Source organism: Spodoptera frugiperda, chromosome 29 (assembly GCF_023101765.2).
Source record: "Spodoptera frugiperda isolate SF20-4 chromosome 29, AGI-APGP_CSIRO_Sfru_2.0, whole genome shotgun sequence".
NCBI lineage: Eukaryota > Metazoa > Arthropoda > Insecta > Lepidoptera > Noctuidae > Spodoptera > Spodoptera frugiperda.
In genome coordinates this window covers 2,133,093-2,149,213 of record NC_064240.1, presented here as the reverse complement: position 1 = coordinate 2,149,213, position 16,121 = coordinate 2,133,093, and the positions used below count along the sequence as shown (strand labels likewise).

The following is a 16,121-nucleotide window of genomic DNA, read 5'->3' as shown; positions in this document are numbered from 1 at the left end:
AAGTGCCGTGATCACGGATGAACATAAATAGTGTTAGGGACCATGTCAGTTTAAAAACTTATAATTATGGTTTATATAGAGTTATTTAAATGATTGACATACAGTGCAATAACCAAGACCATTTATGTTTTGCGTTGAAGCGTACAAATTCATATAGTAAGTAGTTATATTATTTAATAGGAACAAAAGAAGTTTAGAAGGTTGAGGTTTATTAGAGAGAGCTACTGTTTGGTCAGTGTCAGATGTGCAGTTCCTTAAATTGTTACGAAACCGGCTCTCTAGCATCTAAGAAGCATCACCTCAAAAGTGTCACAAGACTTCTCGTTTTCAAACTCTTACGTGTACTCTGCGGAGTCAATAAGTTGTTAATTATATTTCAATACAATTAATGAGTAACAGAACATTGATTAATTGAATGAAGTCACTATTTTCCTGTTTACGTGCTCCATATGTGTGCAATATAATGTTTACTAAATGTAAACATGCATGTCATTTGAATGGCAATGACCCTAAGTATGACATGGTCAGATAAAATTCACAGTTAAGTATTAGAAAGCTACGCTGAGTCTGGTGGGCTCCTAAGATGAGCATTGTACTTGTACTGTGGCTGTACTTTGGGACAGTAGCGAGAAAAGCAACATTGTCTCGTAGCAATTCAAGCCAAATTTTGTTTTAATTCCAAAACGATTAGCTTAGATCAAATATCAAATCAATCGGACGTCAGGAAAGAGATCAAATCTCAATAATAATGAATAAATTTGAACTAAACAAAAAACAGGTCAAGTTATATAGAAACGTTTAAATATCCACTCGTTTCTTAAAAACTCTTGTAAACATTTGGAAAGTTTCCACTATTGACCCCTGTACGTGGTTATACAAAAGACCAAGGGTCCGCCCCCATGACGGGACTACAAACAATTAGTTCCGACCCCTTATATACATACCTATACATATACAAAGGCTATAAATAGTCTATTTACGGCTAGTGTAGACAATGGTCCTATTAATTAATGTCTCGGACTCAGGTGTCAAAATAATATATTATGTTATGCTCTATTTAATTACTTCGGCGTGGTAATTGTGTTATGTATTTGTGTTATATCTAATTAGGTACACATGGGAGAATTATCTATGTTACTTGTGTTGCTTTGTTAGCTTGGTTGTTTAAAAGCACGTATTCTCTTTGTATCTTAGATCATTAGTAGTATTGAATTATATCGATGTCCCACCCACTCCCACGAAGCGATTCGCTTCAAGCTTTCTTGTGCGTACTGCTAGGAAGTGGAATTCTTTCCGAAGTCTGTGCTTCTTGATGGGTATAACATGGGTGTTTTCAAGGCCCGATTGAATAGGTTGCTCATGGGCAGACGTGCTCCACCGTAGGCCGCATCATCACTTACCTAACAAACATCGGTATAACAGTAATGAGTTTAGATTATACCTTAAAATATTATTTAAATTTACTTTGGATTGAAAATGAAGAAATGATCTTTAGAAAAAAAATACAAGAGCGCTTTGTTTCGTCACAGCCAGTCACGGGTATTTTTAAAGTGTATGAATAGATCGCTGAATAATTTACCAAAATCACCGAAACTCTCATTTTATCTCATCTCATTAACAAAAACCAAAATTATCAACTTTTGTGACTAGTTAAATGCGTTGCAATGACTCTTTATCTTCGAAAGATGTTGCTAGGAATTTCTGTGATGACTCACAGGATGATGGCCTGAGAAAAATTCCTAGTGCGTCACCCTGCTGCTGTTATCACGAAAACATGACGAACAGATGAAAAGTGAACCAGATTGCACAATAAATAAATAACTTTTACTCCCCAAGGTAGAGGTATACAATCTATTAAATATTCACACCCAATTTTAACAACTTATATTATGAGGCCCGGGTAATAATGAGATGAACTTATTGTCTTAAACTGGGCACAATTATAGGCACTTTGCTAATAAAAGAATTTAGGCACGGTACGTAAAAAGTCAGAAGTTTAAAACCTGGGTTTTACCATCTATACCCTATTCAAAACACATTTATGTAGGTATGTTTTTTAAATGCTCTTGAACTTGCAATAGGGTATATGACTAATTGTTATTTTAATGTCCACCCTGTAGATTATTTTAAAACATTAAACACGTATTTTTTATTTTCTTACGGAAACAAATACTTTTGAAGATATATATCGATTTGAAATATCGCGTGACGTCACTTCTAGATACATTTTATACGTAGAAATGACGTATTTGCTTCCACTTCTAAACTTTGATTCGTTTTAACTAAGTATTGTTATCTTACACGACAAAATACAAAGATACATGTCTAATATTTTCTCATTTCCTAAGTGACGGACTAAATAGATTTTTAATTTTCATACTCCGTCATCATTTTATTCTATGTACTCCTAAGTAAAGCAAATTTTTGTTTACGTGTCATTAAAGTCCAGACGAGGCTAAGACCATGCACAAAAGTGTAAACTTCCTTGATTTAATTATAAATAAACAATTTGTTTACAGACTGGGAATAAATAACGTCTTATCTCATTTACTTCGCGTCACTGAGAATTTATTCAAAGAATTAATAGCTTAATTCAATTAATTAATTGAATTATGGTGTTTGTTGCTGTCTTTGTACGGTACTCGTAGACACGAAAATAAGATATTATTTTGGTACCGATTTCATTAAGAGACGCACCTGAAGAGCTTGTTTATTGGGTTTAGAATTAAGATGTGTGCTTGTGTGTGTTATGTTATGTAATGTATAAATATAATACTTTACGTACAAATATACTTAGGAGCAAAGAAATGTAGCCACTAGTGTTTTTTTCATTTTATAGAACCCTTTATAACTTTAAAAATAAATATTGGTTTTACAACAAAATACTATTATTTTCAAGGTGATTAAATTGCCCTTCATGCCATTTCATACGTTACCAATTAATAAAATTGATAAATCAGAAAATATATACCAGAAATAAAAAACGCCAGTGGCTTCATGCCACTAGCTTGCTGCCAAGTGTTGAAAGAAACGAGTTTGACACCAATCCTTGTTCCTAATTATGAAGCTGCTGCAGCTTATACCCTGTCTATATACCAAATTTCATCAAAATCCGTTCAGTAGTTTCTGTGTAAGTGACAGACAAACATCGACACAAACACACATTTTCACATTTAAGATATTGAATGTGATTATTTGATATTTTTACTATAAAAATGCAATAAGAACGCGATCCTTTTAAAAAATAACAGGAAAAATGTTATAGGTATATTATCATGTTACCAGTAACTTTTTGTAAAAAATAAATAACACGATAGGTTTATTTTCACGCAACGAATTTGAGACCTTTACAGAGTATACTCAGTAAGGCTTGTATACTGAAACTAAAATTTGTTTTCAGTATTTACACTGCGCGAGCAGTTTTCTGTGTGTACACCAAACTTGTTTGTTACAATCTCATTTAATGGGAACTTGTGACGCCACCTACACTAGTTTGCTAATTTTGCACCTTTTTTTACTTTATTTAAAGTTGTTTTTGGTTTGGTTGGTAATCTGGATCGTTCAAATACCTGAACTAGTGGTCGCCTAGTGGTCGAAATTCAACCATATACGATTTAATTTACAATACCACTTAACATACGTTCAAGGATTATTTTTATTTAACTCAAACTCAAACAAACTCTTTTATAAAACTCTATTCATATGAGACGTAAGAATATCATCGCAATGTCTATTGATTTTGACGTATTGTCAAATACGATCAGATACTATGCATGTGTGTGTAATGTTTTATTTATTGATTTAATGTACTTTATAAGCATGATTTTTGAAAAATATTAGCGTTACGCACTTCTCCTACACATAAACTATAAGTGTACCAAATTTTATGCTCCTACGTCCGCGCAATTTTCGTAAAAAGCGGTCCAAAGTTTTTGCATCACGTATTAATATATAGATACTTAGCTTTCTGCAATACGGAAATTTGAAAGATTTACTCGATTTGGTTTCGATGCTGATGAATATAATCATCATCAAAGCAGCCAGAAGACGTTCGCTGCTGAACATAGGCCTCCCCTTTTTGATGACATATACTGGTATAAAAAGTAGTCATGTATGTTACTGTTATGGACTTTTTTTTTGTATAAGCCGGTAAACGAGCAGACAGATCACGGATAGTAAGCAATCGGCACCATCCATGGACACCCGAAATACCAGAGGCGTTATAAGTGCGTTGCCGGCCTTTTGGGGGTTAGCGAATTTAAGGTTTGTTGAGGAATCGAATCTATAATAATGGAACTAATTACGTAACACAACAGGCAAAAATACAATACAATATGTATCTATATTGCTATTGGAACTAGGTACGTTTCTATCTACCCCTTTCCCGAGACACAGTACATAATACAATTATCCAATTCTGTAACAAACACTGGGAACGAGTCTACATATTATTGAGACGACACTTGTAAGCGTATCAAACATGTTTAATTATTAACTTGATGTACAGTCGAGCACAAACCACTTAACTACCTAACTTGACAGTTTAATTTACGTTTTGTCAAAATTAATACAAATATTTGCGTTGTTGTGACGTCATTACCAAGGCTTAGCTTTGAGTGGCCGACATATACGTATTATGTAGGCCTCGAGAAGTGTGTACGAATTAAGGCTGAGTAATTGGCTTATTGAAGATTCCTTGTGATATTATGTGATGTGGTTGTTGTTGAAATTATGCTGAGATCTGATGACGTATGTATATTAAAAAAGGGCCAAATTAAAAGTACCGTTAACCGGCAAGCATGTATGGAAAGACGAGAGCGAAAGAAGTATGTATTGTTCGTAGCAATTGACGTTCCCTTGTTGCTGCCTACTCCCGTGGGAGACAGACTATGTTTGATGACGTATTCATATACTTATATCAGTAGAGCTGCATCAAATATCTTTTCGCCAGTTCGATATGTTAAGAATCTTTCGTGGAAACGAGTTTCTCTAGCTGTCCTAAAACTAAGAATTTCCAAAATTGAAAAAGGCCATAGTACGTTACCAGAACCGAGGTAAACGTTTAGTTCTGCAATTACACATGCAAAACCAATAAATAAATAAAACGTTATTCTAAAAATCTTTGAAAGAGTATTTCCAAAACTACTGCTCTTTTCTGCTCTGACTCGTTCAAAACAAGAGCACAAACAAACAAAGTTATAACGAATCTCACAAACTGGCTGAATACAAAGAAAGCATCCACTTTATTATTGGAATGTATCACTCTTATCACCCACTGATAACAGTGACCAATGCTCCACAGTATGTTGCGTATCGTTACGTCCTATGTACCAGTAGCACTCACTCGAAAACCAACCCAACTACTGAGCGTTAGGGTTGGTTATGCCTTGTGTTGTGGAATGGAGATACGTGTATGAATTTAAACGTAAAGGTCAAAGAACATTGGCTGATTAGGCATGCCGATTGTGGGTACTTAGAACAAACGTGCTGTTGCGATGATAATGTATTATATACTTGAATACTTTTAGGATAGTTTGTGTCGTTTTTGTACAGAGCTGCGTAAACATCACGTGCACGAAATATGACCTTTAAGTTGCACTGTGAGTATATAAGTAGTGACAGATTAAATAATTCGGTTTAATGGACACACTTTTGGACTGTATTTAAATTGGTATCTGTTATTTGGTCCTGTTTTTCTAGTGGTCAAAATTGTAGCTACAGAGCAAGTGGTTTCAGGTTACATTCTCGAGTCAGATAATAGGTCATAGATCTGAAGATTACCATGGATTTAAAACTGCTACTATACACTGTATAATTATCTTAGCCGTTAACTATTTAGTCACTATTTGTGTGAATCTGTAAGTGGCTCAATTTTACTATCTTTTCTGTTAAATTTGTATAATGTAGCTGTTTATTCGCCTTTAAACAAAAAATGCAATAAAAAGACCCGCTATCGTTGTAAAATACAGATGTAACTACCCATACCAAACTAACATTTACCCCTTTTCAAACCCAGACATGATGTTACAAACTGAATCCCAATCTGCTCCAATCTTTGGTAAAGATCCGACAATAATTGTAACAGCCAATCGAATCACTTAGCACTACGGGACTTGGAAATCCGATTAAAGTGGACCCATTTATCCAGGAGCAGTTCAGTAGCTTCTCAATGGATGATGTATGTGTTATATCGACCTTTGTTACTGAGATATCTCACATCCCATCTTCGACCCTACTTACGACTCTTGATATTTTCAGACTCAATGGTTACCTAATTAAATGTTAAAGATTACGTGTTTTATATGCCTATGACATCGTATCGTCACGCCATTTTTATAACCTACCTCTTCGTTTCTTCTCAGCCTACCTCTTCGGGGATAAAAATGGCGGAGTGCAGCGTGATGTTTTAATACCTTCTTCGATAAATGGACTATCCAACACATAAACAATTATTCAATTTGGATCAATAGATTCGGAAATTATGTGTTCAAACAAACAAACTCTTTAGCTTTATATAATACTTAAATACGAATATTATGGAACATAATTAAAACCAAATCCCACACAAAAAAAAAGCGTCGATTAAAAACAAAGTATAAATCTATCAACCACCAGTCATCAGTCATTAGACTCATCAATAACCGTGAGAGTAAACATATCTCGTTGAAAACATAAAAAACCTGCCGTCGACCGGACCGGCACGCGGCTGTATCTTCCGGCCCTGACCCACGGCACACGGCTTATCACTGGAGTCCACAACGCTTTATCCTGTTTCATGAACTTTTTCGATGACAACATTTTTTGTTCGACAAACCATCACGTTTCGATATATTGACTTCTGTGTTGTTTCCCAACACATATATGTCTAGTTTAAGCAAGTATAGAAGATTTAAGACGCTCGCTTCTCATGCATGAGAGTGCAAGCTCGAAACCTACCAACGGCAAGTACCAATGTGGCTTTTTCCGAGTTATATGTACTTTCTAACATTATTTAGACACCACTGACAAACGGTGAAGGAAAATATCGTGAGGAAACCTGGGCTTATAATTTCTAATTATAAGTTTGAAGATATTATTTGTGACTATTTGAATAAGAAGTTTAAAATGTTTATGTATTGTGATTGTTGTTCACTCAGAATTCATAATAATTGTAGCCTACTTTTAAATATTTATTCCGTTTTGTTCCATGGCCATTTTGTATTTATATTTAAGAAAATTAGACTGTCGCAAAACTTTAGATGCCTGGAAGGAAATTTAGTACTAAACGTACAAGTTATTATCGTTTCGTAAAATCCTTGGGCCGTACAACAAAACATACTTTAGTAATTTTATTTAACATTATTTTCTGATACATATCTTGTTCTCTACGGTTTAAAGTACACAGTATAAGATAGGTTTTATATTCTTAACTGATATTTTTCTAAAAGAGAAGGGTGTAATTGATAATGAGCCGTGATAAACAAAATTAAATACAATTTAACACGTACTACTTATCTTCCTATCTCTTTCATTCTCCCAATAACTTACAAAACAAGACAGGGACAACAACACATACATTCATATACCAAGTAATATCTCAACTTAACACCTACGCTTAACCTAAGTATTAACGTAAGATATACGACTATTATACTGCCAAGGATAATAGTCTAAACTCTGCCAAGTAAAACAATAAACACGCTTTCAAACAATAGCTAACTCTGAACCTTCCGTAATCGGTCGGGTATTGTTACCGAGTTAAAAAACATGGCACTGTTACAAAGCTGCAACTATCTTAAGTTACACTTAAGTTCACAAAGTTGGGTTAAGTTACCAAGTTAGTTTGTAACCGCTAATCATTGTTACAAAGGAGATGTTTTGTAGAACATTAATTTTGTTTATTTTAAATTAGCTTTGGCTTGCTATTTGTTATGTTACTAAACAGATGATCGTGTATAAGTGAGTATGATGTCCTAATAATTGTTGAACTATCTCTAAGTCTATCAAAGTCAGCTCTAAGTCAATAGTCAAATCGTTTATTCCAATTAAACCATAAATAGGTACTTTTAAAATGTCAACAAATAAATAAATAAATAATAATATGTGCTCGTTCCAAAGTGTAGCTTCAAATGGAGAATAACGAGCAAGAAACTCCATAAGTCTTAAGTGAATATTAGTCTGGCTTTAAATGGGAATAGCTATGACTTTAGGGATAATCGTAACTATTATGACGACTACCAATGTTGAACGAGTGGTGGTGCTGGCAACTGCTGAGAAAGAGAGGCAAGCTTTGATATTACTAATTTGATACGAAATGTAAAAAATAACAAACGAGATTTCATAATAATTTAAGACAGTCACATTGCTTCCAACCTTTTGTTATTTAGTATAGTCAGTTAAGGAGGAATTCTTGCCAGCACTAGGTACTGACGCTGTCAAGGACACAAGACTAGGAGAGAAGACAGCTTGAGGCGTTATGAAATTTACCCACTTTAATTCAATCGCAGTTACATTACCTAGATTGCTGCGGTGAAAAATGAATTTGGTTACAGTTTAGAGGACGACGCGGCAGTATATTTACAAAACAACATCCTGTACTACCGCTATCAGATTTTTCAACAAAATTAGTTCAGAATTTGCAGAGGCAATTTTCGTGCAATTAAAACTTTTGAACAAGTAGGTTTTATTATAACAAAATCTAACTTTCGCTTTTGTGCTGGACCTACACCATTTTACCAATATACATATTTTGTTTAACATTATACTTAAAATATCAAAGCCAGATCGTGACGTCATTGCTCTTTCGAAAAAAGAAACCTTTAAAAAAGTAAGATCTGGGGGCACGGTAGTGCCCCCGCCAAGACGAGCCAAGCGAAGCGCAAGCGCAAGGGCACTACCTACCTTTTCTCGAAGCGCTTCGTCGTATTTTTGAACCTTCATAACTTGAGTTTGGGTTATACCAGATAAACAAAATTTTCAGGATATAATGTCAGTGGTAGACTTAATAAACCTCTAAAGTTTCAATTGCATAGCTCTTATACTTTAGATTTTATTGATATCTAAAATACCCCGATTTCGTCACTCACTCACTGATGATCAACAAAATTCTTAAGGTACTTCCTGAAGTCCTAGAAAACTGAAATTTGGTATGTAAGCTAGTATTAGTACCCAAACAACAAAAAAATCCTAAAACTTGGAACTTTTACCCCCAACCCCTTAAACTAGGGGATGAAAGTTTGTTCGAGACTTCCGCAACTTTTGACGCTAGAGGTCTGAATGCGGCCGCGGAGGGGTAAAAATCTAAAATAGGGAAACTTAATTCCCTATTTCCTGCTTGAGATCTGAAAATTATACACAAGTACATAGAACACAAACTTTTCATCAAATCAAAACATTATCCTACCCATAAGTACTTAGATATGAATAATATTACTACACTTCACTTCGGTAAGTGTTTATTAATCAACCTATACTTTTGAACATAAGCATCGTAAGTATAGTATGCGCCAACGCCCGCCGCCTGCCCCCTCGTCCCCGCGCAGTAGCTAAAAATAATCGGCCCGTCAGCGAGCGCGGCACCCGAACGCGGGCAGACGCGCGAGGGCAGACGTCGTTGACGGTTGTCTCGTTGAATGAAAAGTTTTCGGAATATTTCGGTGATTTAAAAGTTTGCTATCGCGGAGAAAAAAACTATTTGCCTAATATTTAATTGTTAGTAGTTTAGTAGGTAAAGGTTTAGATACTAGTGTTTTAATTTTCATTGATAAAAAGTATTAGGATTACGTTTGCAATTTTCTTATAAATTTAGTAGTTTAGTAGGTGAATTTGTCGCTCATTTTATCTTTCTATCATAAGCAACCTACAAAAAGAAATGAAATCCCACAAAAACATTTCATGTTAAATGTTGCCAAGACGAAACCATATAGCTCGCACTGTCAAAAAGTAATCAGATCCCGTGTAGAGCCAAGTTTCTAACCCTATACTTTTGAACTGGCGAGTTGGCCGCACGGAAAGAGTTTAGAATATTGAATAGATTTTTAAGCTCAAGCCCATATGACGAATAGCAAATAGTCCGTGCTAACAACATCCTGTACTACCGCTATCTGATTTTCAACAAAATTAGTTCAGAATTTGCAGAGCCAATTTTCATGCAATTAAAACTTTTGAACAAGTAGGTTTTATTATAACAAAATCTAACTTTTGCTTTTATGCCGGACCTACACCATTTTACTAATATTCATATTTTGTTTAACATTATACTTAAAATATCAAAGCCAGATCGTGACGTCATTGCTCTTTCGAAAAAAGAAACCTTTAAAAAAGTAAGATATTTTTTACATGAATGAAGTGACCCGTGAGCTGCTTTTTTAGGTGGGAAAATCATCCAATGACTTCTCTCGCCTAAGGCGAGGCGAGAGGGAGTGTCAGACTCTTACTGACTAAAAACCACCCCGTTCCTACTCCTGCTTTTCGAACCGGAGCCCCGGTAAACCCGCTAGGTAATCCGCAGCTCCCGATACCCGTGAGCTGCTGGAAATACAAAGTGTACCAATTAATTGACAGCTAGAGAATCAATCAAGCGTGATATAGGACATATCAGCGGAACCTATGGGCTTATCAATTGAGGTCTGGTGTCAATCACGCTGGCCTAACAATCGTGAGGCTTTTTGCACGTGTGTCAATGCCCTAAATGAGGACGGTGACCGCTGCCTTCGAAACGAGTACTTTTCACTATTTACTTTTATGATTTCTAGCTTTTAAGTGCGATTTTGTTCCTATAAATTTTAACCCATGTTCTTTTCCGTACTTCCATCTAAATAGATGTAAAATTTCAATAAGATTGCTTAAGTAGTTAAAAAGTAACAAATAAACAGACTTACTTCTTTCGCATTTATATTCTATTCGAAGTAACGATTTGGAACGAGCACCTAGCTTCACTGACGGACAGACTGACAGACTATTTATTTGTTGACGTTTTAAAAGTGGTTTAGTTGAAATAAATGCTTTTGACTTTGACTTTATAATATGTATTAGTTGCATTAATTTACCTGTCAGAAACAAAGTCTACAAAAATTATATTATAATGTATATCAATACGAGCATTTTCTGATTCGTAATTTTTATTATAGATTTGAGTTATCGACAAATCGCTGTATCACGTAACCCCTGGACGTGATGTGATTTAATTACCTAAATTGTTATGACTGGTTGTAAATCTGTACAAAATTGTAGATACTCGAACAGATACGTAATAAAACCTAACGCTACACACAAAAAAAATAAAAAAGCCATAACAATTACAATAATTAAGATTATGTATTTTATTGAAAACGATGTCTTATCATGACACGCTTATTTATTATTCTGTATCTACAAACCAATAGGTTAAATTATTTAAATTCTAAGGCATGCTGTATAATTTACTAACAATACCTAATCACCAACATATCCAAAGAATAATACACAAAGCAACATCTCCCAAAAATACCTTCTCAAAAACGACATCAAACGCGGCCCTTCAGTCCGTACGTTCCACATTCCATATTAAATATAGACTAACCGTTTTTCTAACCTCAAGAGGGAATGTCGTGATGATAAGTGAGTAGGGGAGGCCACTTGAACCACGTGGATAGGTTAGGGCCGGCCCAGCTTTGAGCCGGGCCCCTTGACCTCGCAAGAGATAAAAGCATCATGATGGAATATATACAGACATACATACACACTTATGTATATACAAACGTCTTGAGTGGACGTCGATGTTATTTATTAAGGACGTTTTCCCCCGTTTTAAGCGGTCGTCGACTAATGGAATAACTTCAAAGGGAAGGTGCGAAAGTTGGAATGTTTGGTCCGAATGTTTGGCTAACGGATACTTTGACACTTTGGTAGTAAGGGTTTCGGTGAAAGTGTTATTGTGATTTGAATGCTGATGTATGTATAATGCATTTAGTAAATCTATGTATGTTGGTAAATGTATTTTCTGGACTTAGAATGGATTTGTGATTTAGGACATATTTCGTATTATGTAAATATGGTTTTTGTGGAAATAAAAATCCAAGGAGCTTTAAAAAATATAGAAAAGTTTAAAGACGAAGTTAATTGGTTTTAACATCTATCAAGAGTTGCATATGAAAAATGACATTATATGAGAACTATAACACTAATTTTATAAATTAACTTCTGCCAGCGGCTTCGCTCGCGGTCGTGAACGTGGCCGTGGGGTAAAAAGTGTCAGACCATACTCTATCCCTGTTACAAATTTCATCCCGATCCCTTCAGCTACTTTTTTGACGTGGATGAGTAACAAACATACATACAAACTCACAAGCATTCGTACGTTTAGATGTTTGTCCGCCAATCACGCTAAAACTACTGAACGGAAGTTGATAAAATTTTGTATATAGATAGTGTATAAGCTATCTTTTTATCCCACGGGGACGCAGGCGAAGCTACTGAAAGCTAGTGTTTTTAAACATTAGAGAACTGATATAAATATAAGTGTACGTATTTATAACAAACATTATTATTACACAGAGCTGCCCGCTATTTATAGCACCCCACTGTAACATATCTCAACTTTCGATAACTACTTCCATTTGCCTGCGGGGCAAAGTTTGCTCTGTACAGACAAATTAAATAGATCGACTCGAATTACATACACGTGTAGGTGACTGTACCGCGATTGAAAGAGCAAGTAAATGTCAGGTGGTACGCAAATAACCTCGTGTTACATCGACTTTAGTAAATTTTCTAGAACTGTTAATCATAATTTATTTGTTTTTGAAGGTGCTTTTCCACCAGAGATTTGCTATGTAGCTATGTTACGAAGATGTAATAGCTAAGCTGTGAAACTATGTGACGGTTTCCACTGATACTAAGCTATGTAGCTGTGCGATTAAAATGCGCAGCTTGAGTATGCGATATGTCGATAGTAGGAAAGTCACCCTTAGCACGCATCTTTCTATATAAAAACATAGCTTAATTGAACCTATTACCACCAGTGCTAAGCTGTGTGTACGAATGAATATGATTGGTGGAAGCCAAACGCATCCACAGCAACGTAGCATAGCACGTCTCTCGTCTCCTGGTGGAAAAGCACCCTAAGTGGTATATAATTTTCTAATATTAATAAAATAGAGGAAAACCTATGTACCTAACTATTTGCTATAAGCAAATCCCTGCTTACTGTAAGAATGAGCAAGCAAGATGTAGAGTCACATAATAAGTCATTCACAAGTTGCTTCATTATTGAGAGAAATAAAGATAAACAAACAAACACTTTATCATTAACAAGGATTAGAAATACATAAGCCAAGTAAATCGTTACTAAACAAAGCAAGAGAAACTATTTCTACTGAGCTCTCTATCACTGGTACCAGAGTAAATGCAGACTACAAAAACAAATATTTGCAAAGCAAGTATCAGTGGTAAGTTCCACTAATGGTGAGCGCTGTCTTGCGGCACAGTATCGCTTTGTTTCTGTACAATTTAATGTAGAAACATTTTACTCGGTTAAAGGTTTATTTAGTCTATTTCCAAGTACTAGATTTAATTCAATAATAGGTGTTCTTTTTTAACTGGTGTTTGTTACACGTGGAAACTTTAACTGCTAGACTGATTGGGATGAAGTCTTGGTCATTACCAATACATACACCATACAATAACTTTTTACTAGTCCCATTGGGACTAGTAAAAAGTTATTGTATGTTGTATACAAATCTTGCATAGGTACTTATCTATGGGGACAAATCTTTACCTTTGAAGACAAATGTATTACTTAATTAATTATGTTATCACTTTATCACGCAACTGATTGACGATGGAACTGGACTCACGTTAAAATATGAGCCAATTTGGCATGGCTTTAAACTAGTCGAGTCCCTCGTCAAACACTGAGTAACCCGATAACATAATAATTAATTTAGTATCCGCGAAAATCATTAAGGTCATGTTATTATAGTACTTATGTCTTTAATATTATAAAATATTAAAATATATATATTAGTAGGTGGTTATAAATATTGTAACTGTTCATTGATTACTATTGCTATGTTCTGAGCGAGGGTTTATTGTATGGTATATGACTTTATTGAAAATGGCACAATAAGAAACCGAATCCAAAGAGATCTTTGCCCTTGACATACTTGTCGAGTGCCATTTTAAAGAAGGAAGGATTAAACGTTTATGAACACATTTGAATTTGCTAGCATAAGAAACTTGTACATGAAAGATTTTGCAAATAGATTGGAATTACCCCTTGACGCTATTATATGTGAGTCAGTAAAAATACATTGTGTCTTGTTTAGATCCAAATTGCAGTAGACCACCTGCTATTCCGGCTGACGTTTCCATATTAGGTACTTAATCTTATGGCGTTTCACCACGCAACCCCTAAACCATCGCTTAACTAAGAGTTACTTAGCGTAGTTCAATACGAGTCATTGGAGAGTTCAAGTGTAAACTAACCCCTTATACTGATGGGTGTCACTTATAGGATGGTAAAAATCTAATTATTATTAATTCCATTTCAATCAATTAAATCAAAGTATCACAGGAGTTTCTTAAAATTTTAGTCAGGTAAATAAAAACGAACATTAGATTTTTATTTTTTAATTCGTTTACATTACATAAATTTGTCTCTCTCTAACATAATAATATTTCTGTCACAAGTAGTAACACAACAATAAAATGTTCTCGGATGACGAATCAACTTCTACACAGACAAAAACTCGTATGATTCACGCACATCACTTATCCCTAATTGTGTTTTACCTAAAACATATATTTTCGCATACCCCAGAGTTAGTTCAGATTTATGAACGAAGTTTTTATTTTCAGTTTTGGGGTAAAAAGTTTCCCCTATGGCGTCTAGATAAATAAAAGAGGATTTGTAAAAGTCTGAGTGGAAATCGGATAGCGAATAGGAATTATGCGTCCTACAAATAAAATCTGATTTCACAGTTGGCGCGGTGGCTGGGCAACTGGTTGCCATGTAACGTGTAGCGGGTTCGATTCCCGCACGGAACTGTTTGTGTGATCCATAAATTGTTGTTTCGGGGCTGGGTGTTATGTGCATGTGAACTCACGACCCAGGAGAAAATTCTAGTGTGGGGCAATGTTTAAAAAAAGCTACATACATAGCACAAAAATCAATTAAAGCTTTTATAAACATCAAGTCTTTACAAAATATTGCTAAACTCGTCCTTTCTTTATATTATCAAGTTTTCAACAAGATCTTCGTGTTTACTTCGATTTCGAAATTTCACAAATAAAGCTCTCGTTTCATCTATTTGATCGGTCTTTCAATAGCATCTTATTTGACATAATCTAAAGCGTGAACCCTTTTGATTGTGAATGAAATATTTAATAACGAACGTAATTCAATTTATTTGCCGTTATAATCTTTAATAATTTGTAAACAGTTTGTAAATGTATAAATTAACATTTTATTAATAAAACTATTTTGATTAAGTTTATTAATGTAATTTTAATTGAAACCTTTCTTTGTTTCAGATATATTCACAAATTAATAAGAATATGACATAGTGTTTAACCAAGTGTAAACAAAAATGCTTAACGTAATGACTTTTCGGCATAAGCGTGCGTCCGCTGCGGCGGCCGGCGCGTTACTGACCATAATAGTGTGTGCTACGCTTGAAGTAAGCTCGGTGGAGGGGAGGCAAGAACCACACAAGTACACCATAGAAGAATTGTTATCTACACATTTTGATCATAAAGACTCTGGAGACCTTGGGATGGATCCTTGTAAAGCTGGTAAGTGTTTTCACTTAAAATATTTTTATCATATTTTTATGATGACTATTTTTGAACACGGTTTTTTTTTATTTTTACACAAGAATTTATTTTGTGTCGTGGTGAATCTGTGTGAAAAAACGTTTTTAAACGAAATAAGATTTAAAAATAAAAACGCTCATTAAACTAATACGTACAGATAAAGCCTTCTACGTTCCTTTAACAAATAACAAACATCTTCGCAATATAACTCAGTAGGTGTTGAACTTTTTATGTCTGTTACATAAAATGACAGTTTTAGACCCTTTTTCTTTCTTCTTCGCTCATATAAATCCGTGATATTGGGACGAGACACATATCAAATGTAGACAAATTCCTTGCTGACGTTT

At 34.8% G+C, this 16,121-nt stretch overlaps 1 protein-coding gene across 3 annotated transcripts in view; it reads left to right on the top strand.

The window, feature by feature from the left end:
- LOC118268162 (tolloid-like protein 1) overlaps window positions 1–16,121 on the top strand; it is a 117,668-nt gene that overhangs the window by 29,955 nt on the left and 71,592 nt on the right. For all 3 annotated transcript variants that reach the window (XM_035582491.2, XM_035582492.2, XM_035582490.2), the window contains exon 2: window positions 15,493–15,753. In XM_035582491.2, coding sequence (XP_035438384.2) covers window positions 15,549–15,753 — 205 coding nt within the window. In that variant the 5' untranslated portion in view covers window positions 15,493–15,548. The remainder of the gene's footprint in view (window positions 1–15,492; window positions 15,754–16,121) is intronic.